General features: G+C 54.3%; 1 protein-coding gene across 1 annotated transcript; it reads right to left on the bottom strand.

Moving 5' to 3' along the window:
- Positions 1–593: 593 nt before the first annotated feature.
- Positions 594–21,103, bottom strand: SCN4B (sodium voltage-gated channel beta subunit 4). The gene is made up of 5 exons (XM_038536006.1): positions 20,924–21,103; positions 12,286–12,458; positions 11,038–11,266; positions 8,326–8,455; positions 594–4,328 (listed from the first exon to the last, which is right to left on the bottom strand). Exons 1-5 carry the CDS (start codon positions 20,982–20,984, stop codon positions 4,235–4,237), a joined length of 687 nt encoding a protein of 228 aa, XP_038391934.1. The 5' UTR covers positions 20,985–21,103; the 3' UTR covers positions 594–4,234.
- Between the last annotated feature and the right edge of the window lie 1,659 nt (positions 21,104–22,762).

Below are 22,762 nucleotides of genomic sequence, written 5' to 3'. Positions count from 1 at the left end.
CAGATCATTTAAGATCAACAATAAGAAATGTGCATGGGTTGGGTCATTCCTGAGATACAAGCCAAAGCTCCTCTCCTCTCCTACCACCAGATAGCTTTTGCCCTGGAACAGCCAGCGGGAGGGACCAGCCAAGCAAAGCCCAGTGTGCTCATATACACCAGACAGTATTTGTCTGTGCTTTTCAAAGTCACCCTTGTTTCTTTGAAGCAGATTTCACCTGTCGCCAAATGTTAACCTGGGGCAGGGGGCCCCGGAGGAAGGGGAATGTGAGGACATGTAGTGTGGTACCAGGATCATTACCAAGGTCAGCAGCATAGGCAGGGCCCTGGCAATGACTCCAGTACTAAAGGGCCAGCTTTCCAACTTCTCCAGAGAAGGAATCAGCACTAGTATAACTTGAATTCCCCGGGAATGTGCCACACATTCTTCGACATTTTCCACGTGTGATCTTACCGAGGCAGGTAACATTTTAGACAAGGAGACTGGGGAGACTGGGGCTCAGGGAAGCAAAGGAATTTGTCCCAGTTACAGCTGACAAGTAATAAAACTGGAACCCAACTCCCAGTGAGCCTAAAAATGGAAACCCCAAGCCATTTCTATTAAACATAATTTTTTATTTCATCCAAGGCAAAGCTAAATAAAATTCTACAATGCCAAACATGTTATAAAGGCAAGATAGTTGATCACATCCATTCTGTGCTTGAACACAAGTCATTGCTGGGTGTGTGCATATGTGTGCCTCCCAGAGGCACCCATGGACCAGAGGCCTCCCAGACCTATTGCTGCACTGATTTGATCTATAGTTATATAAAACAATTGACTATGGGTATTGTCATCCAAGCCAGAGGAATAAACCATGCATAAGATAGTCATAAGCTCTGAATATCAGGTGGGAGGTGGGAGGGGCGGGACTCCAACCTGGGACAGAGTAAAGTGAAGCAAGCTGTAGGGTTTCTTGAGAAGTTCCCCTCCTTGCCCCCCCTCCCCCAGCACTCATGGCAGCTGTCCCTAACAGGGAGGGAGTCATGGAGTTATGGAACCTAAGAGCATGGCTGGTCTTCCTCTCAGTCTCCTATCCTTTCTCAGGCTCCTGATGTCCCAACAGGTATAGATCCAGCCAGGGAAGATGGCTCCCCACGTGTGCAGAGTCTCCCCCATCTCAGACACACACACCTCCATACATCTGCTCTTCCATGCACAGCCCCCAGTCCACAGGTGTGTGTCTCCACTCGCACACCCTCTCCTGCCACCATCTCAAGGGCACGCTGTCACACCCCTCGCTTCACCTCCAGCTCTGGTCAGCCAGCCAGGTGGGAAAGGTCTGAGCTCCATCGGCCCCTCTCCCAGGCCACCCTCACCTTACAGGTTCATTCTGATGGCTTTTTGCTCAATTCCTACCCAGGGAGAACCCCAAGGCCTGGAATGCTGAGGTCTCGGTTTGAAGTCAAGGATGGAGAGCTAGGAAAGACTGTCTTTGGTCTTAGTGACTTTACTATCAGCACAGCTGATGCCTGCAGGGCTTCCAAGATCAATCCTACAAATGGCTCTCTCTAGCCCACCAGCCCTGGAAACACCCTCACCAGCCCCTGGAGACCGCCCTCTGAGATCTGCACACACTGAGGCTCTGCTTGGGAAGATGGCTCTGCCCATATACATTCCATTGCAATCCATCCAGTGCTCCTCCATGGGTCTCACCCCAGCACTGGAGCAGAACACTTCTCTGCTGTGAGGATGAAGCTGAGCATTCTTAGTACTTGCTCACTAAATGTCCATGATGCCCCCAGGCATTGGGGCCACCAAAAATGTCCCCCTACAGTCCCTATTCTATCACCTGAATTGAAAACTCCCAAACAAAAGCCATGGATAAGTACCTTTAAGCATCAGTGCCAAGGTTTCTAATATTACAAAGACTAAAATAATCCCAAGGGGGAGGAGTGGGAAGAGAGAGAGAGCAAGAGTTAGTGAGAGAGACAGAGAAAGTGCATGCGTGCATGTGCATGTATGTCTGTGCGTGTGTATCTCCTAGGGAGGGGACACAGAGGTGAGGACAGGATGGACTTGGAAAAATCCCTCCACTTATAATGCCTGGCCTCCAAGATCCCTTTCCAAGCCAAAACGATTTTTTTTTAGACAAAAACTCGCCGAGCCTCACAACAATCCTGGGAGGTAGGTAAATATGATTACACCCACTTTATGGATGGGGAAAGCTGAGCCCAGAGAAGATGCATGACCCACCTATCAGTCAGCAAGAGACAGACCCAGGAGTGGAGAGGGTGACACTCCTCCCCCACCGCCCCCCTCCTCTGAAGAGAGTAAGAGGAGCCCAGGCGACTCAGCTTGTTCAAATGTTGGAACTGGGAAGGGGGAAGAAAACCGTTCTCCTGAAGGTAGCCACAAGAAGTTTTCCAAATGCCTGGTAGTTCTGGTCTGTCTGCTCTCAAGCCAGGATAATCTGAACCTGAACCTAGGGTTCTTGGGGGGACAAGGATGGGAGCCCCGGAGGCAGATCAGAGTGGGACCCTGCAAACCCATCAGATGCAGTGAGGGCCGTGGGCCCCAGCCAGGCGCCCTGCAGGAGCTGCTGCTCCTCGCCTCCCCTGCCTCTGCCCTAGGGGAAGCCTGCAGCTGCCTTTTGACAGGGAGGATCCTGAGGCAGCCCCCATAACCTCTACTGCCCCTTTCCCTCTCAGGCCTAGAGGACACAGTGTCAGAGAGGGCTGCTCTCCCTGTCGGGAACCCGGACAGCTCCAAGATCCCATCACGTCCAGGGGGCCTCTGCTGGCACCACCCCAGCTCCCTGGTCCCTGGCATGGCCTTGGGCATTGGCAGGTTGGGGACCCCTCGCATAGTGCCACACCAGAGCTGGCTGTCCCATTCAGGCTGGAGAAGGGACAGAGGGGGTGAGCCGGGACACAAGGAGCTAAGGCACAGTCCAGCCCCCCACACAGGGGTGTGCAAACCAGTTCTCAGAAAAGCAAAGGAAGACTGTGAGCACTCTCTTCCTGCTCCTCCCCAACCCCAGGGAGGGAGAGGCGGTGGCACAGCTGAACAGGAAGCAGCCAGAAAACCCAAGGGCCCCCTCTTCCAAAGCAAGAGGATCCCTGAGGTGAAAGCAAGCCCTTGACCCCGGGTTAGAGGTGAACAACCCTGAGCCAGGGGAGAGGGTGTGATGGCTGGGCACGGGCACAGGAGGAGTGAACCCACAGGAGGGGAGGGTCTGAGGGTACAACATCTCAAGCAAGATGATGCCACCTGCTGCATCGGGGAAAGAGGAGCAGGAGTGGGGGAGCCAAGCCTGGGAGTTCCCAGGGGCGGCAATGGTCCCGCCATGCCGAGGAGAAGGGGCAGCCAGCACTGGTCGGGCTGGGGTGGGCACCCCAGTAGCCAAGAGGCCCTGGACACCGGCTCGCCAACCTCTGCAGTCCTGGTTCCCCAAGGAGAAATGCTAGGAAAGGCATAGGTAGCGCCCCAGTTCTCCATGAAGGCTGGAGGGCCCCCCTCACATGCCCCTCACGAACTCAGAGATCAGAGGAACAAGCCAGGGGAGACCCCTGGCAGCAGGTCTTGGGACCCCCCCCAAGACCAAGGTGGCCAGCCCTAGTGGGGAGTGTTCACAGACTCCAAGCAGCAGTGGGGGGCGGAGGGGACAGCGGACCACCCCGTGGTGGGGAGGAAAGGAAGCGCCTCCCTAGAGGGACCTGGGGATCACGCATCCATCAGAGCCTCTCACTAGAGGCCCCCCTTCAGCAGGCTGCCACCCCCAGATCCTGCACCCAGTCCCCTAGGCCACTTCCACCACCAAAAGGGTTAGATCTCCACACTATTCACTGGGGTCCAGCTACTGGGGCAGGCCTTGCTGATCCCCACAAGCCTCTCTTAACGAGAAATCTGGAGGAAAACCAAGGTATTGCTCATACAGGGTGGGGAGACTGAAGAAGACCCCATGTATCCCAGGTGTCGGCGGGGTGGGAGGGGGCACCCCGCCTTCCTCACCAGCCAGCTCTCCTTTCCTGAGCTTTCCACAGGCCCCCTCCTCTGGCCAGCCCTCATCCGTGGGGAGCCCTGGCTGGGAGGAGGCAGGCAGGCTGGGCTGGACCCCAATGTCTCCCCAGAAAGACTACAGTTGGAGCCAAGCAGCAGGTGTCTCAGGCACGTGGGTTCACGGACATGGCTCAAGCATCCGTTCATCATCGGCAAGTGAGGCCCGGGCGGCTGCTTGGCCCCCAGCGGGGCCTCACACTTTGGTTGGTGGTTTCTCTTCCGCCTTAGAGCCAGGCAAGCCATTCTCTGTGTTATCATTCCCTGAGGAACTCACGAGGCACTCCTTCCTGGAGAGGGAGAGAGGAGGAGAGAGGCCAGAGTCAGGGGCCAGCTGTGGAGTGGAGCCGTGGGCCCCGTGACCAGCCTCGCACCCTCCCCCTCGCCTTCTGTAGGGCAAAGGTGGCAAGGCAAGGGGTCAAGTCACCCAACCTCTCTAGGCCTCAGTTTTCTCATCTATAAAATGGACATGACGATGACACCTTCCTTGTGGGGGTGCCATGAAGCATCAGTAAGCACCTAGAACAGTGCCTGGCAGGCAGACAGGACCCACTAAGGCCCACCATCACCTAGTCGTGCCAGTGTGGCAGGAGGCAAGGGTACCAGGCACTGTTCCCAGGGGTCAGTGCTCACAGGAAGCCAAACCAAACTAATTCTCAGGCTGTGCCATCCCAGGGGGAAGGGTGCAGGCCAGCAGGCAACATGGCAAGGGCACAGAGCTCCTCCCCCAGACCCCCGGCAGGCCCTTCCTCCCTGAGCTGGCGGTGACCAGAGGTAGAAGAATGCTCGTGGAAGGGGCAGAGGTCCCGGCATCAAGGATGGCAGGTGTGGGCAGAGGGTGGTGGGACGGGGGAGAAGGCCACAGGAAGGAGAGATGGTCACATGGGAAGACATCCCCTGGAAGGCTCACCCCCCTGACTGCCCGGACCTGGACATGCTCCAAAGTTAGCACGTCCCACCCCAACGGCACCCAGGCTGTGCAGAGCTCTCCAGAGCACACCTGACTCCTACCTCACCCCGAGCTTTCTGCTCATGAAAATCTCCAGCCCTTTCCATGGCTGCCGTGGCTAAACTAGCTTAGCCTCACCTTGGGCTTGTGTTGCTGGCTTTGAGGACTTCAGGAAGGGCTTACTACTTTGACCTCATCAATTTTGTCTTGCAAAATTTAGTCCATATTTCCAGCCTATGGAGCTCCTTCTTCCTCAATCCCAATTTTGTTCTCCAACATAGTCACTAGGTTCCTGGAAATTTGGCATCATTCCTGGTACAATTCAAATCTTAATAACAATGAATAAGCAGAGCCCTGAAGACCTCTATTCAGATGGATCAATCTGTCAATCATCTAGCTAGCTACTTATCTCTACACCTAAGGTATAGTCAGCCCAGACAATTCCTGTCCACCTTACTGTACTCCTAAGCACTCCATATTTCCTTACTGAGAATCTGTGGGTACCAAGCACTGTGTCAGACTAGAAGGGTGCCTGCTTTCAGAAAAGTTGCAGTCTTCCAGAGAATGTGGCATTATTACATAAGTAACCGTAAAACAACGTGATAAAGATAGGATGAAGGGTTTACCAAGGAGGGATCCACCTAGGAAGTCCCCTTCCAGGGATCAGGGAGGGCTCTTCAGACATGTCACAGAAGTAGAGACCCACAAAGATGAGCAGGAAAGGAGGGAGGAGACATTTCAGACAAAGGGAACTGCCCCCATGAGTGGAAGTCCAGAACGGATCCTGAGATGCTGTCCAACACCTCCCCTCTTCTTGAGAAACCACCCCATCCCTGCTCTTCATGCAGGCTTTTCTCATGCTCAGAGGACCCCTCTCAGGCTTCCCTGTGGACTGTCTTCCACCTCCAGCCTCCCCCTGCCCAGTCCCACCAAAGCCAGACCCTTTCTTCCAATGCCCTCTGACCATGGCAGGCCCTGAAAGCCCTCACCAGCTCCGCTGCAGCCAGGAGGAAAGCCAATCTCAACCTGGCCTCCTGGGTCCCCAGGGGTCTCCCTGCAACACCCTCTGCAGGGTTGTTCTCTCCTTCCCCCCTAACACACTCCACCCTCTCAACCAACAAAACACCTTGTCCTCCAGACACATGCCTCTTCCCAGACTCTCTGCCTCTGCTCTCAGCAATTCTGGAACACCCCTCTCCTCACCCTCCCCAAGGCTTAAATTATATCCATTTTGCGAGGCCTACCACAATCACCCTTCAGCCAAAAATCCTTCCCTAGAATTCCACCCTCTTCTGAACCCCTGGAGCATTCTAAAGCACCTACCTTCTCTACCTTGTCTTACATTTATTTGCATATACGTCCTGTCTTCTTTACTTAAGGGCAGAATGTCATTCCTTCCAGAATTTCCTACAGTACCTGGCACAGTGCCTTGTACACACTACTTCAAAAATAGCCATCAGATGAAAGAATGAATGAATGAACTCTGGATATACTCCCTGAAACAGCAGGGTATGGTGAAAGTGGTTAAAGCTCGGAAGCCAGGCAAGTCAGGGTGCAAATCTCAGGTCTATGACTTTCTGGCTGTGTGGCCTGGGCAAGTCATGTAACCACTCTGAGCCCCGCCTTGCTCAACTGTAAAATAAAAATTATGGCTATTATATAAATAGCTGCCAGAGTACCTAACACATGGTAGGCATTCGATGAATGACAAGAAGTGTTATTATCCACAGCCATCTCCTGATCCACCAGCGCCCTAGCAAGAAAAGGTGTGGTCGACCTTGTTCTCGATGAACCCATGGTGGCTCCCAGTGATCCCTGTTTTCTTTTCTAGGTGCTTTTAAACCACACGTTGAATAATCTGCTCTCCAATTTTGCTAACCATTAGTAGCAAAACTGGTTATTAGGAAGAGAATATGATCTAACTCCATGCTCCTGGCCCCTCTCAAAATCTCCAAAACCCTGGCCATGATGCAGGGAGGCCATCCAAGAATTCTTCATCTCAGCCAGCGCTGGAGGAGAAACCCAGGGCCTCCTGCTCCCCACCCCCAGTGCCATCCCCTTAACATCCCCTCTGCCTGCAGCCTCCCCCCCCCCCACCAGCAGGATTTCTGCCCTTTCCAGCCTAACTTCGTCTACTCAAGAAAGCAGAATGATGCGAATAGAACCAGAGCAGCTCCCCCTTCCCCCTTGCATCTCCTTGCTACTATCACCCTCTCTGGTCCTCGCTTCTACCACCTTCTCTGCTCCAACTCCCCGAAGTTGTCCTCTTATCTTTCTTGCTGATAACACAGCTTCAAAATGCTTTTTTACATTCACTCCTGCTGCTCCGGAGCCTGCCACAGCTCTGGCAAGTCTGGATCAGGGGCTCGTACCCTCTCCATCTCCCCGTCTTCCCTCTCCTTCCCCTGAGAGGTGTGAGTGTCTATCTTTTTTTAAGATTTTATTTATTTATTCATGAAAGACACAGAGAGAGAGGCAGAGACATAGGCGGAGGGAGAAGCAAGCTCCATGCAGGGAGCCTGACTTGGGACTCGAACCTGGGTCTCCAGGATCAGGCCCTGGGCTGAAGGCAGGCGCTAAACCACTGAGCCACCCAGGCTGCCCTCTGAGTGTCTATCTTAAACCTGAGCTCGCCCTGGGGCTTCTGGGGAGGCCATATAAGCCTTTTTAGATTTTTTTTTTTTTTCAGTCTCCCACATGTGAACTTGAAGAATTTCGCAGGGACGCCTGGGTGGCTCAGTGGTTGAGCATCTGCCTCTGGCTCAGGGTGTAATCCCGGAGTCCCAGGACTGAGTCCCACAGGGAGCCTGCTTCTTCCCTCTGCCTGTGTCTCTGCCTCTCTCTCCGTGTATCTCTCATGAATAAATAAATAAAATCTTAAAAAAAAAAAAAAGAATTTCGCAGTGAGACTCCCATCTGCCTAGAAGGGTTTTCCCATTTTAGAGTTTCTGTGCATGGAATCTCGTATTTTCTCTGATTAAAAAAACAAGGCAACCTAAATCCTTTGGTAGGATTTAGGTTGGGAAGGTACAAATGGAAAGAGAGAAGCTAATGGGATGGACAGGAAGGCAGCAGGATGAGGAAGAGCAAGTTCATGTACCCAGGGAACTCCTTGTGCTCAATAAATATGTATTAGGAGGGAGAGGAAGAGGGGCCGGGAGACAGGAAAGAATGGCAGGAGTGGGAAGAGAGGATGGGATGAGGGGACAGATGGAAAGATGAAGGCGGATGGGGGCAGATGACAGTGGAATGGAACAATGCTGGGAACACCCACAGCACAAGATGGGAGTGGATAGTGCGCCGGGGGAGGACCGGAGGGTACAATGGAGTCAACTCACTTCTTCTCCTGAGTCTTCTTGATGACGAAGGCGATGAACTTCTTGACCAGCAGGATGAAGATGAGGAGCCCGATGACCCCACCCACGACGCCCAGGATGATGAGGGTCACCGTGTTGTCCACTTCTTCCACTATATGGCCAGAGCAGGGGGAGAAGAGGCTGGGCGAGGGGAGGAGTCACCTGGAGCCCAGCACGATGGCAGCCCGATGGGTACAGCCCTCCAACCCTGGCATCTGGGACATGCCCACCCGCACCCAGCCCCCAACCCTCTGGAGGCCTTCCAGCAGGAAGCAGAAGCTGGAAGATGGCGTCCATCAGGTGAAGGCACAACACAAAGAGGTTCCTCCTCCACCCCCTCCACCCACATCCCCTCCCACAGACACACACAGTTCTGGAATAATCCAGACCCAGGGCCCAGAGCCGTTTTGACTTGACCCCCAAACTGCCACATGAGAATTTCATTGCCTCTTTCTGGGCCCCCTTTGTACATGTGGGAAAAATCAAGAATCTCCCTATAACAACTTCTATGTGGCAGGAAGACTTTGGGGTCAGGTTATCTGGATTGTAACTATCGGATCTCAGTAGTCACTAATGAACTAGTAACCTTCTACCTCAGTTTCCCGCTCTGAAAACTAAACTCCTGACTTCCAGAACCTGCTCCACTCACCATCTCCCCACCTCTGCTGAGAAAATTCCATCCTTCCAGTTGTTCTGACCAAAATCCTTAGAGTCATCCTTGACCCCTCCCTTCTCCAAACCTCACAGCCAATTCACCTAAGAATCCTAATGGCCCTAAATTAAAAATTCCAGAATCTGACTGCTCAGTACCTCACTGGCCCAAGATATCCTGGCCTGGAGTCCTCCTAACTGGACTCCTTACTCCATTGTCTATTCTTCACGCTACAGAGAGTTTATTCTGGGTTAACTCTTCTGCTCAGAGCTCTTCAGTGGCTCCCATTTCACTTACAAGGTCCCACACAGTATGGCTTAACCTGACTCATTTCTTGCCATTTGCCCTGTTCCAGACACTCTGACCTCTTTGATGTTCAAGTATCTGCCTCGGGGCCTTTGCACTTGCCGTTCCCACTGCCTGGACTATCTTCACAAAGATATCCTCGTAGTTTCTTCAAATGTGCTTATTCTATATCACCTTTCTGGTGAGGCCTTCCCTAGTGACACTGCTAGCACCCCCTCTTTCCTTCCCCATTTTGCTTTTTCTCTACAACACTAGCTATGTTCTTTTATACAACATCATTTCCTTTTTTTAAGATTTTTTTTTATTTGAGAGAGAGACAGTAAGAGAGCACAAGCAAGGGGAGGGAGAGAGAAAAGCCCCCAACATGGGGCTCAGTCTCAGGACCCCGGGATCATGACCTGAACTAAAGGCACACACAAAACCAAGTGAGCCACCCATTTCCTTCTTTTTTTTTTTTTTTTATTTCCTTCTTTATTTTACTACATATCTCCCCTGACTGGAAGGAAATCTCCGTAAGGGCAGGAATTTGTCTACTTTGTTCATGCTATATCCTCGGTGCCTAGAACAATGTCTGTCACATAAGTAGGTGCTCAATAAATATTTGTTGGCTAGATGAGTCAAGTAATCTGGAAAAATGGAGAAAAGATCCCCTCAACGGGATGTGTGAGGGACAAAGGTGCAAAGGCAAGGGACAGCACCTACCTCAGTGCCCAGCACCCTGAAATGCTCCTTAAACATTGTTGCCCCTTCCCTCCTCTTCACTCTTACAAAGACTGAGCACAAAGTGGGACAACATCCCAACATAGAGGAAGGTGCCATACACAGCCTAGACTCAGAAGGTTCCAGGCTCAGAGCAAGCTGCCTAGATGGCCTCTGGCTCTACCCTGGGCACAGCCAACAGATGAACTCACAGGCATCTCTCTCTCCAGGCGCACCTACCGCCCCCCCCCCCCCCCGCCCATCATCCAGGAGAGCAGGGAGCCCCCAGGCACACAAGAAATGTGGTACAAGCAGGATCCTAGAGCAGTCTCTACCTCTGTGCCTCCCTAGCCTTCCAGGCTCCCTGCCCAGGAAGCCCAGCGTTACACCTCCAGCCCCTTCTCTAACCACATCTAGTGTCTGGGGTCGTGTGACCACCTGGCTCCTCCCCACAGGCTTCTTCACTGCCCCATTGTTCCAACTGTGTCAGACTGTGATCCCCAACTGGGGTTTAAGCTCCAGAGTGGGGTGACCATTCTTATCAATCTCAGTTGCCTGTGCCTCTACGTGCTCTTCCCCTATGTCAGTCCTCTGTCTACCAGTCTCCTGTCCTACCCACACTCTCAGTTCCTCAAGCAAGAACACCGGGGATCATTCATAGCACTTTTGGTGTGATACCTGGCATTCGATCAACAGCTGCCAGGGGAATACGCAAGAATGGTAATAATCAGCACACGAAGAGGACTTTCCCACCACAAGCCACTCCTACATCGCATCCCTACTTCTCACAGGCACCGTAGGGTGATATCGATTTTACAGATGAGGAAAACCAGGTTCAGAGGGGCTAAGTGTGTATCATAAGCTGTTCAGTGACAGAGAAAGTATTGGAGCTAAGTTATTTGAGCTTCCAGATGTGACTCCATTAACTTCTGAAAGCATAAAGCAAAAAGGAAACACCAGTGTGGTCCATTTTGCCATCCGACTGAAATGAAGTGCTTCCCACTCTGCTGCCCTGGCCCCAGCCCCCCACTGCTTACATTTATCAACAACTTGGAGGAAGATGGTGGCCTGGTGTCGAAAATTATTCTCTTTGGGGTTCTGCACGTGACAGGTGTATTTGCCCGTGTCGCTGAATTCCAGGTTCCTCAGCAGAATGGAAATATTGTTCATCTTTTCTTTAGTGGAACCCTCCAGAGTGATGCGATCATCATCTTTGAACTTCACCTTGGGGTCAGACTTCTCGTTCTTCACCGTCCCGTCTATGAGCTGTGGGGGGGGGGGGATGGGGAAGAGGTGGCCAGGAAAGAAGCAGGGTCAAGAGTCAGAGAGCATCACTCGAGCCCACTCCTTGGATGCCTCCCTGTCCAGGTCCAGAAAGAGCCTATAGAGGTGCTCCCCGGACTTGGTTTCCTTCCAATATCGATAGCTCCGCTTGTCTAACCTGAATTTCACTTGCTTCAAGCAAAACCCATTTTCTGTCATTAAGATCTCCCTGGAATGAAGCACAGCTTTTATTGCTTTCTTCATAAAAGCCTTTTAGGTAATGGCTCTGGCAAATACCACTCTCATTTCCCTCTGTCACCACCGCCACTGCCACCACCTCAGCCTTTGCTGACAACTTGTCCCCGTCCCCCTGATTCTGGCCCTCCATCAAGACCTGGATCAATCCTAAGGCAATGTCCATCAACAGCCTCTGAACCCAGTGTTTAATTACAACCAGAGTTGGTCTCTTGTGGCTTCCTTGTGTACACTTCGGGTCCCCTACGAGACTGCACAGCGAGTACTCACCAAACACCTGTCGCCTGATCCATCCCCACCCCCAGCCCACAGCCCTGCCGATGCTCCTGCAGGAGAGCTTTCTCTTCCCTAGCTTCCTCTCCCTTCTTTCTAGGTCCAGTTCCCTAGCTGTTCTCCCAGTTGGATGTTTCTCATTTCTTCTCTCCAAGCCTTCCACAGGTCTTTGTCTCTTCTGTTTTTTTTATTATTATTATTAAATTATTTTTACACAAGCAATCCAAGTTTCAGGCACTTCTTCAGACCAGACAAAGGACTCTAGCCAAGAATTCCAACAAACCCCAAATTCTGGCAGCACCATCTAAGCATCCCTCCCACTTCCATCCTTCTGGACAAGCTCTGGAAAGAATGCTAGGAGAAAGGATGACAAAAGGTGGATTCTGGGGACCATCACAGGGAGGTCAGTCCAGAAGGGACCAGAGCAGGGAATAGGGAGGCACCGGTGAGGGGACAGGGAAGGGAGGAGGGTCTGTCCTTCCCCCAGTACTTACTGTCCTGAATGTATCACTGGTGTTGTAGGACCACCAGAAGTGGAGGTCCTGGAAGCCAAAGCAACTGGAGAAGGTGCAGGGCAGCAGGATCTCCGTGCCATTGACAGCGTAGATCGTGGTGGCCTTCCCCACGGACACCTCCAGGGACAGGGATGCGGGGAGCAGGAAGAGACCTGTGTGACAGTCACCACCTCCCTTAATAAACCCCTGCGGGGATCTCCAGCCTGAGCTCTGGAAGAGGACGCTGGGAGGGAGGAGAGGCTTGGCCAGGCAAGGAGGTCGCTGTCACCCTCTGTATCAACTTCGGGAGGACGGTTCTCTTTACGTCAATTAACACTGTCTGAGCCACTCCCACCCCCACCCCACCCCCTTCGCACCCCCACTGGGCGCTTGGCCTAGACCAGCGAGCCGCCCGCCCGTGTGGCACTCCGAATGACCAGCAGAGGTCACCCCAACCCAGGAAAACGAGGCCCTCACGGGCGGCCGCGCCCCCCACCCTGCGGACACAGTGCCCGCAGGTGCCATCCCCGCAGGTGCCATCCCCCCATCACCCCAAGTGCCCGACCCGCTCCGCCTATTTGCCGAGGGAATTTCCCCTGGGACGGGGCGCCGCCCCCCAATTAAGTGTCCGTATCTGGGGGCTGGAGGGGTGGGGTCCAGGGGGGTCCAGGGCGGGGTGGAGGCTGGAGCCCGTCCCTTGTGGCGAAGAAGAGAAAATGGGCAAGTGGAGCCCGCGATTCTGCGCAGAGGCCTCTCGACCCCCCGAGCCCCGGATGCTCCCACGGGGCCCACGGCCCCACGGGTGGAGAGGCCTGGGTTGGGGGGGAGCCGGCCCAGGCCAGGACGACAAGCCGGCAGCACCCGGGGGCCGGCGGCCGGGGAAAGGGGTCGCAGGACACAAAGTGAGAGGGAGGGTGGGAGACACGCGTGGGGCAGATTCCACGCCACAGGGACGCGCGAGAGCGGGGCGGCTTGGAGAGCGCGCTGGACCGCTGACCCCTCCAGACCTGCAGCCCGTGGGACCCTCCTCCTGGGAAGGTCCTTCCAGCACCGGCCCCCTCCCCAGCTCTTCCTGTCCCCACACCTGACTCCCCAGGACACCAATACTACCCCTGCCGCTTAGGCGAGTGGAAACCATCAGAGTCCACTCCTGGCCTCTAGGAGCAGCCTCCGGAGTCCTTGAAAGGGGCCCTGGCCCTCCTCCTCTCCTACAGAGTCCTGGAGGAGATCCCACTGTAACTCAAGGTCCTTGGAGGAGGGGCATCAGAATAAGGTGCCTAGGCGATGTCCTTGCCCCCAGGTGAAAGGGGCATCTGGGGTCTCCCTGAGTGAGGTCTCCGAGAGAGTCCTACTCAGGTTCTCAGTGATCCCTCTTCTGGCCCAGAGCCTTGCTATGGGCTGCAAATGGGCAATCCCATTCATTCCCACACACACACACCTGTAAGATGGGTATTAGCAATCCTACATTTTACACATGGGAAAGTGAGGCTCAGAAGAGCAAAGTGCGGGGCAGCCCAGGTGGCTCAGCGGTTTAGCACCACCTTCAGCCCAGGGTGTGATCCTGGAGACCCAGGATCCAGTCCCATGTCAGGCACCCTGAGTGGAGCCTGCTTCTCCCTCTGCCTGTGTCTCTGCCTCTCTCTGTGTCTCTCATGAATAAATAAAATCTTTAAAAAAAAAAAAAAAAGAAGAAGAAGAAGAGCAAAGTGCCTTCCCCAAAGTTGATCATCTTCTAGGGGAACTTGAAATCTGAACCCAGGTCTGACTAGAGAGCTAATGGGCAGTTGAGAGCAGCCATATGACTGTATTAATTCCTGTCCCAAAGTTTCCCAGTTCTTCCCAAACTGCATCACCTCTCAGTGACTTGCACCTCCAGCCCGGTGTTTCCAGAATGCCAGAGCTAAAGGCTCCAAGCTGACCAACTATTCTTTACTGTGCATTTTAGAGACAGGACAAGAAGGCCCCATGTGGAAAGAAACTTGGTTGTGCTGACTGGGTGTCCTGGTTGGGCCCCAGGAAACCCCCTCTCAGCCCAGGTCCGCTCTCAGACCTACAGGCAGTTCTCAGAACTGGTGTTGTTCCCAAAACAGCCAGGATCAGTCTTCATTTTAAAGGTCAATTATCTTGCTCTTTCTCCCATCCTCACTATCAAGGAAGGACCTCTTTTGTCTACCTAAATTCCTTATGGCACCTAACCATTCCTCTTGCTTTGCTCACCTGAGACAACGATGCCTGGTGGCATCTAAGTGATGTGTTTTTTTTTTTTTAAGACCTTATTTATTTAGTCATGAGAGACACAGAGAGAGAGGCAGAAACATAGGCAGAGGGAGAAGCAGGCTCCATGCAAGGAGCCCGATGCGGTACTCGATCCCAGGACCCCCGGATCATGCCCGGAGCTGAAGGCAGATGTTTAACCACTAAGCCACCCAGTTGTCCCACCTAAGTGATACTTTTTTAAATGACAGAAAGGTCTCCGAGGAGAGGTGGCAGCCCTGCTTCTTGCCCTCAAGGCTCCACTCAGCTTCTTCACATTGCCCTTTCTTCTGAAGGCAAAGTGGAGTGCTCTCACCCCAAAGGTCAGAAGGAACATCCAGTGGTGCGGTAACCCATCATCACCCCTGCCACTGTGGATAATAGCTGATATTTATTGAGCAAGTAGTATGTGCCGGGCCCATTTGATCCTCACACCCACCCTGTGAGTGACATACTATTGAAGAGCCCTATTATAGATGAGACAACTAAGCACAGAGAGGCTAAGTGACTTGCCTAGGGTCAACAAGAACTATTTCTAGCTTTCCAAAGCCCCAAAGCAAAAGAATCCTTTCTTTCATCCTAAGAGGGCAGGACTTGCCCACCAACATTCCAGTCAGTGCTGAAAAGTTAGCACTGATCCTTTGATTGGCGCTTATATGCCAGGAATTGTTCTAGAGCAGTGGCTTTCCAACTTGAGAAAACATCAGAACATCCTAGAGGACAACAGACAGCTTGGCCCTACCTCTGGAGTTTCTGATTCAGAAGGTCTACAGCCTGAGAACTTGCATTTCTGAACGTTCCCAGGGAATGCTGTGGTCACGGACTGCACTTCAAGAACCGTCGTGCTAGAGGATTTATACATATTAACGGCAACATTTTTTTAAGATTTATTTATTCACTTATGATAGACATAGAGAGAGAGAGGAGAGAGAGAGAGAGGAAGAGAGAGGCAGAGACACAGGAGGAGAGAGAAGCAGGCTCCATGCCAGGAGCCTGACGTGGGACTCAATCCCGGGTCTCCAGGATCACACCCTGGGCCAAAGGCAGGCGCTAAACCACTGAGCCACCCAGGGATCCCCTTCACGCCAACTTTTATTAGAACACCAAAAGGTAGCTATAATTTTCCTCATTTTACAGATGATGAAACTGAAGCTCAGAGAGGTTAAGCAACTTGCCCAGGGCCACAGAGTAAATGGGGAATCTGGAACTAGCACTTTCTATAAGAGAGGAGAGGCATTTTATACACATTGTCTCATGTAATCCTCAAACTAATTCTGGGAGGTGGTTATTATTTTTATCCTTGATACACAAAATGAGGAAACAGGCACACAGAAATTAACTTGCTCAGGGCCACACACTCAGTGAGGGAAAAAGCAAGTACTCACACTGTCAAGGCTAGCTCTGCTTAGCGCTCCTGGCTTTCTTTTTACCTCTGCTCCTGCCCTGCAGCACACCTCCCCCAGAGGTCTAGGGACAGGAGCCAGACAGGCCACCCCAACTCTGCTTCTGATCCCCATTGTTCCTCCAAATCAAGGAACAGAGTACAGAACTATGACAGGAAATCCCTCAGGAGAAGCTTCCTGATAACCACAGGCCTCCCTTGGGACCCAAGCTCCAAGAAGAACCATAGCTCCAGCCCGCAGCTCTCATTGGCTCCCTTGTCCAGGAACCTGGGTCCTCAGGAAGATGGGGGGAACTCAAGTCAGGGGTCAAATCACCTCCACGACCCCAGCCAGGGTCTCTGGGTGCTCTTAGAGACCCAGAGAACAGGGTCTCTAAGAGCACCAAAAATACACATCACAAGTAAAATCTAACTGCTTTAAACAGGTAGAAGCAAAAATGAGCAAAAGAACAATCCAGAACAGAGGACAGACTATTTCTTTAAGGTCTAGCTCATGACAGTGCACATTTCTGCCTGATTAGTGTGTGCCTGCGTGGATGACTTAACTAATACTCTCAGGACTCCCACAGTGAAACACTGCCATTCTCACCATAGCCTGGAGGGAACAAAGGAAAGGCACAGCGGCTTCCACGGAAAAGTCCAGAGCCCTGCCCAAGTTAAGGCAACACTGAAGGTGGGCAAGGCTGGCCTCTGCACCGCACATCCTCCCGGCCATCTGGAAGCCCTGCCCACTGTGTCTGAGAGGCTGGTACATAGGAAAGCCCTGGGGGGCCTGTCTCCCATGCTCCCTCACCTGTGATGCTGTGCTGGGAGGGTGGGAGGGAGCAAAGGCAGGTGTCGATCCACTAGAGGCCCCCAGAAGGGTGCTTCAGTAGGGTGGCCAGGCCAGGAGCAGGAGCAGACTGGTTGGCAGGTGCAAGGCAGGCCCCGCTCTGCTGGCTGACCTTGAGAAAGTGAGGGATGCCATGTCCCACGTGCACACCCCCAAGCCAGGATAGCGGTCTTTCCTCCCTCCTGAACTTCCGTGTAAAGCCGAAACACGAGCTTACAAAACACAAGCAGGGCTTCCCATGAGTCCATCCCTCTGACCTAGGCACCCTGCAAGTAGAAGAGGATGGTGTTTGAAAGGAGGGAGGGGGACAGGTCTGGCCTTCATCACAGGTCTGGAAGGAACCAGGGCACCCCTAGCTTAATGACCAGTGTCAGCCAAGAATGTCCACAGGCCATCCACACATTTTCTACTCACACCCTGTAGCACCTCAGAGAGGTAATTCTTGCCATGTGGCCATTTCCCTGGAGTAAAGAAGCTGCTTAGAATTTCTTCTGCTCACAACTTTAGCGCATGCACATGTGTGTTTAGGATTAGAGGCCTCTTTCTGGCACCATGGGATCGATGAACAAGTCCTCATGATCCTGTGGAATTCCACCCTGAGCCCCAAAGCTTTGCCTTCGCTCACTGAAAAGCCCTAACCCACTAGCTAGCGATTCTCTGAAGCCTTCGGCCCCTCCCATCCTCATTTGGGTGCTGCTGGGATTGGGGGGAGTCTGAGGATTGACTCAGGGCTCCCAAGTTTTACCAAAGTAAAAAAAAAAAGTACTCAGCGCGTGCAAATCTTATTATTAAATACTCACACCAGCAGGAATCTTCTGGCCACCATCAGATGTTCCAAGGTAAATGCCAAGGCAGGAAATGGTCTGCCACTTTTTTCCACATCCAAGGATCAGTCACACACACACACACACACACACACACACACACAGGGGAGGGCCGCTGAAAGAGGGGCAAGGTGGCAGGGACTCTAAGTTTAGCTCCAAGGGCTTGCCTGCAAGGCAGACGGAAACAGGCTGACTGTAAGGGGAAGCTGATACTCTCTGGCCCTGGGGGAGTCAGACAGGCTCAAAGTGAGAGCTGAGAGGCAGAAAGTGGGCCGAGGCAGGACAAGACCCCTCCTGGGGTGCAGGCCCCTGGGGCTTCAGGAGGCAGGGTTGGGCCAGCCAAGGCACCTGGGCCCAGAGACAGGAAAGATTTCAGCTCCCTCTCCCTAGGCAACCTGCCTACTTCCTGCCCACCCCCAGGAGCTTTGTTGAGACACAAGCATGCCCCTGAGAGATGACTGGATGCTCAACAAAACCAGCTTTGCCAACAAGTCCAATCAGTGTGCCTGGCCCTTCTCTTGCATGCCACAGGATGGGTGCACTGGCACGGCCAGCCCATGACTTATGTGAGGATCCCCACACTCTCGGCAAGAGGGCAAAGTGGGAGAATCTGTGCCCTGATCCACCTTTCACATGGATCTCAGCAGGGGGCGGCCAGTCAGAAGGGCTTTGGGGTACCCTACAGGCCAGCATCTCCAGAAAAAGACCAATCACCAGGTCCAGATTCAAACCTGGAGCATCCTCCTACTTCTCCCCTTCCCTGCCCACCCCGCTTCTGCATGAACTCTTTACCTCCCCCTTTCCTTTCTTTTTCTTCCAGCAGGGGGTCTCAGAGCCCTCTCCTTAATTGCATTCTCATTAAACAAACCCTTAATAAATACATACGGAGACAGAGGGTTGCACAACATAGCACCCTCACAAGTGATAATTAAACACAGATCACAGCAATTAAGCAAATCAAGGAACAAGGAAGGGGTGGGCAGGACAGATAGATTACCAGTTACAGGCTCAGGAAAGGACTGACACCCACAGAAACCTCAACTGCAACAATGAACTTTTCTCCACCTAAGAGAGGGATGTCTTGCGAGGTTATGGGGAATCTGTAGGATGGGTGTGAGACTGATATGAGGCCAGGAGGCTGGAAGGTAGGGAACTCCCAGGAGGCCACTGCTCCATCCCCAGTCTCTGTAGTTGTCTGGGGGCCCCCAAGCCTGGATCCCTGCATGCCTCACCCCTTCCCTCGGCTCAGCTGCACAATCCTGCTGACCAAACTTTAGGGAGGTAAGCTGGTCTGACAAAGCCCAAGAGACCTGGATTCCATCCCACTTGACCATCAATTGGTCATGTGGGACGAGTCACCTTCCCTCTCTGGACCCTGGCTTCCTCATCCTAGGGGAGCTCTGTGATACGGTTCCCAAACTTCCTGCCAGCTCTGATGCTGCCAGGGAGCTTCTCCAGTTGGCCTCCGCATCACCCCTCCTGGACTGAGAGCAAGTTTAGCATCTGTGTCCCAAGCTCAAAGCCATGTCCTCTGTGAGGGCTCAGCAGCGGCTGCCTGGGCAAGGTCCAAAGGGGGACCCTGTTGGTATTCCCTTGGTAAACCAGGGGGGCGGGGAGTGGTATAGGCAGGACCAGTTCTGGGCCTGGAAGTCTCCTACCTAGGAATCACTCTGCTTTCTCCTGGGCTCCCAAAGGGTAGCTCAGGGAGTCATCCAAACCCGTTCCACTGGGCTTCTGCTCCTACCTAGTCTACTCAGCTGAACAGTCCCAGGAGGAGCTGGGGGCTTCCACCCGGAGAAAAGCACCATGACTCTGCCCACATTCCTCCCCCAGTGTATAATGTGGTTTCCCCAGAGGACTGGTTCTATGATTATTCTAATGGCTGGCCTCCCACCACCCAGCTGGGCAGTAGGCAGAAGGGAAACCAGAGGTGTTGATAAGTGGGCTGGATTAATGGCTGTATGAGTTTGAATTCCCCACTGACCCCTTACCCCAGCCACAGTCACAATGGGAACCTGAGCTGATCAGATGGGATGGGGGGTGCTGGTGCCCAGCGGCACTATGCCTACCCCACAAAGAGGCGCCTCAGGCCTCATTAGGGTCGCTGTGAAACCAGCACACATCTGTGCCAAAGGGACAAGAGAAAGCACCAGTGTCCTCTCTCTAGCTGTAGGGATGTCATTAAATCAGTGGCTCCTGAGTGAAAGAAATACTCAGTCCCCCGTCCACTACCATGTGCTTAGTGTGGCAGGTCAGCATACAGTTTATTTGCATTTGCAGAAACAGCAGCGACTGCCCTTAAAAGCCCGGTCTCCCTGTTTTCAGCACAAATGCCTATATCATGTGCCTAGCCCGATGAGGGGAGCTGCCAAAAGCCAAATCTGATAAATATAAACAGGAAGAGGTACAGGTGCCAGAGACAGAATCAGCTTACATTGAAATCCAGCTCTGATTTATGAGGAGATGATATTCTGGACTCCTATCATTCTCTCATCTCTTGGAGTTTGCCACTCAAAATGATCATGTACATATTAATAGATATTAATACCCTGTTCCTTCTGTGTCCTCTGGATATGTCTCCCCAGTCTTCATATTCATCTCAAAAATGAAGAGCTGAGAGCAGGTTAAACAGATCCTCCCTGTGGAATCTCTTTATAAGAAGAGAGACAAGATCCTCCCTAAAAGGGGGCTTGAAGGATCCTCCAAGTCCCTCCAAGCCTCCAACCCTCTCCAGTCCTTGGTGTGGCGCCCCAGGGAAGACAGTGGGCACTGGAGAAGACAGGGCAGAGGAGACAAATAGAAAAAGCTCCAGGAGGAAGGGGAGACCCCCCCCCCTCCGCCCCGGGCACCCTCCTTCACCCCTTCCAGTTGGTGCATGCCCGCCCCCAACGCCTGGGCAACAAGCATCCAAGTTGCAAACAGCTCCGGGCAGGGGTAGGAAGCGCCATCCCAACAATCACACGTGCGCCCCCCTGGCACCCCCTACACCCAGGGCACAGACCCCCTCCCCGCCGCGTGCCTAAACCTCGGAACTCGGGAGACCCGGGCGCAGCCCCCACCACGCGGCTCCAGCAGCCGGGAGCCGAAGGCACCACAGACAGCAAAGAACTAATGACGGGGCTGGCCGCGGTTGGGCAGGGGACGCGCACGGTCCCCGGGGAGCACGGCCTTAGCCGTGCGGCCAGCAAGAAACTCTTGGCATCGGTGCTCCTTCCGCGCCGCACTCCAGAGCCCACCGGGTCCAAGGCACTTCTCTGCCAAGTGTCCCCTCCCCGGGGGCAAGGAGGGTGGAGAAAGGGGGAAAGGATGAAGCCGGGGCTGCCTTACCCAAAAGCCCAGAGCCCAGCCATCTCGCCCGGGCTGCGCCTCGGTCCCCGGCCCCGGGCATCGTTCTGTGGTCTCCGGAGCGCCCGGGGGCGCGGGGATGGGACGCGGCGCAGCCGCTCGCAGCGCGGTCTGCAGTGGGCCGCGGGGCCGCCGGAGCTCTGCGCCGCCGCTCGGGGCTCGGGAAAGTTAGCGGGGAGCGCGCCAGGGCGGGGGGGGCCCGGGGCGGGGGGAGGAGGAGCCGGCTGCCGGGGCGGCTGCTGAGGGCACCGGGAGGAGGAGGAGCAGGAGGAGGGGACGGCGACTAGCGGAGGACCGCTGAGCGGGCGCGGAGGAGAGCGGCGCTGCGCCTCTGCCCTGGAAGCGCTCCAGCCGCAGGAGGGGCGGTGGCCGCCGCGGAGCCCGGGGCGCCCCCGCCCGCTGCGCACCCTGCCCGGGAGCCCCGGGAGCCCGCCGGGCACCCCACTCCCTCGCCAGCTCGGGCCGGGCGGCTGCGGCTGGGCACTGCGGGGCCGCCCGCATCATCCCAGGCGCTGAGTTGCCAATTGGGAGGATAGGGGTTTTTGTGGGAGGGCGGGGGGGGATGACTAGGGGGGAGTAGATGTGGAGCCCTTCGGGTGTTAGGACGCTGTGTTGTTCTGCTTTGGGGCACATGAGTCAGGTAGCGGCTCCGTCTCCCCGGGCCGCGGAGGGACCGCTCGAAGAACGCCCGCAGCTGGCCCCGCCGCAGCCGGTGAGCGGGTGCAGGTGCAGCTTGCCCACCAGGACCCCGGCGCCCGCAGCCTGCAGCCCGCCGCCTCCGCCCCCGCGGCTCAGGGCTCGGAGAACAGCGCTTCCAGTTGCAACATGCCCCCGCCCACCGCCCACCAACCTCCCCCATTTCTCCGTGGACTCGTTGGAAATCGTGATGCTCCCAGCTAGGGAATCAGGCAAGACACTCCCTATCTGCCGCACCCCTACTTCTCATTATTCCCACCTAGGCTGCCCCCACCCCCCAGACTCTGCTTTCACCCTCCTCCAAGAGATTCCCTGGGCCTCCCTTTGGGGGCGGGGGTGAAGGAGCCCAGAGCAGGCCATCCTGCTTGCTGTTGCAGCCAGGTCGGAGGGTGGAGGTGAGACTGCTAACCAGCAAATCTTTCCCAACCTGGAGGGGAAAGTGAGAAGTGCTTTTCCCTGGCGGTGGTAGCCAACCACCCAGACCCCCCTCCCTCCCCTGCAGATCCTGTCTACATTCCTGGTCCTTCACTCCTTGTAGGTCTGGAGGCTGGTTCTAACAGGGAAACCTGCTCCCACACATCGTTCAACCCCTGCTACAGCCCCACCAGTGCCTCTCCAACACCCCCACCTTCCTAACCTGTCCCCCCCACCTTGTGCTACCCAGAGATTAAGGACCCCTTGAGGTTGGCTGGAAAAAGCTGAATGTCTGTTTTTCCAGAAGAGAGACCCCACTGCCTTTCCCCAGTGTAGCTGTGACAGTGCTACTGTCACCCTGGAGTTAGGCACTGGGAGAGTCGAATCCCAGCTCCAGCATGTATTGCTGTACGACCTTGAGCAAGTTATGCAATCTTCTGCAGAAGCCTCATCTGTACTCCGGTGAAAGGAATGATATTTACCTCCTGAGATTGTTAAGAACAATGCCACACTTAGACTCAACAACAGGGAGGGGGCCTCAGGGGCCCTGGGCTCCTGAGCTTTCCAGAGCCTCAGTCTGGCCCTCCTCTGGCCATAGTCTCCTCCCTGGCAAAGGGGTCCCATGGGCCAGAAAGGAAGGGTGGTCCATGCACCTCCACTTCTAGACGATGCTCTGGGGATCCAGAACCCTGGAATTCCCTGCAAGGAAGA

This window comes from Canis lupus, chromosome 5 (genome assembly GCF_011100685.1).
Source record: "Canis lupus familiaris isolate Mischka breed German Shepherd chromosome 5, alternate assembly UU_Cfam_GSD_1.0, whole genome shotgun sequence".
In the NCBI taxonomy this organism is placed as follows: Eukaryota; Metazoa; Chordata; class Mammalia; order Carnivora; family Canidae; genus Canis; species Canis lupus.
Note: the sequence above shows the minus strand (reverse complement) of the source record. Positions and strands in the feature narration are given on the sequence as shown.

Excerpts from the sequence above, each read along its gene's own strand:
- SCN4B (XM_038536006.1), bottom strand. The coding sequence starts at position 20,984 with ATGCCCGGGGCCGGGGACCGAGGCGCAGCCCGGGCGAGATGGCTGGGC. Across the intron at positions 8,456-11,037 it reads CCTCCAAGTTGTTGATAAAT|TGGAAGAAGTGGACAACACG; the intron begins GTAAGCAGTGGG and ends CTGGCCATATAG. Across the intron at positions 4,329-8,325 it reads AAGAAGACTCAGGAGAAGAA|GAAGGAGTGCCTCGTGAGTT; the intron begins GTGAGTTGACTC and ends CTCCCTCTCCAG.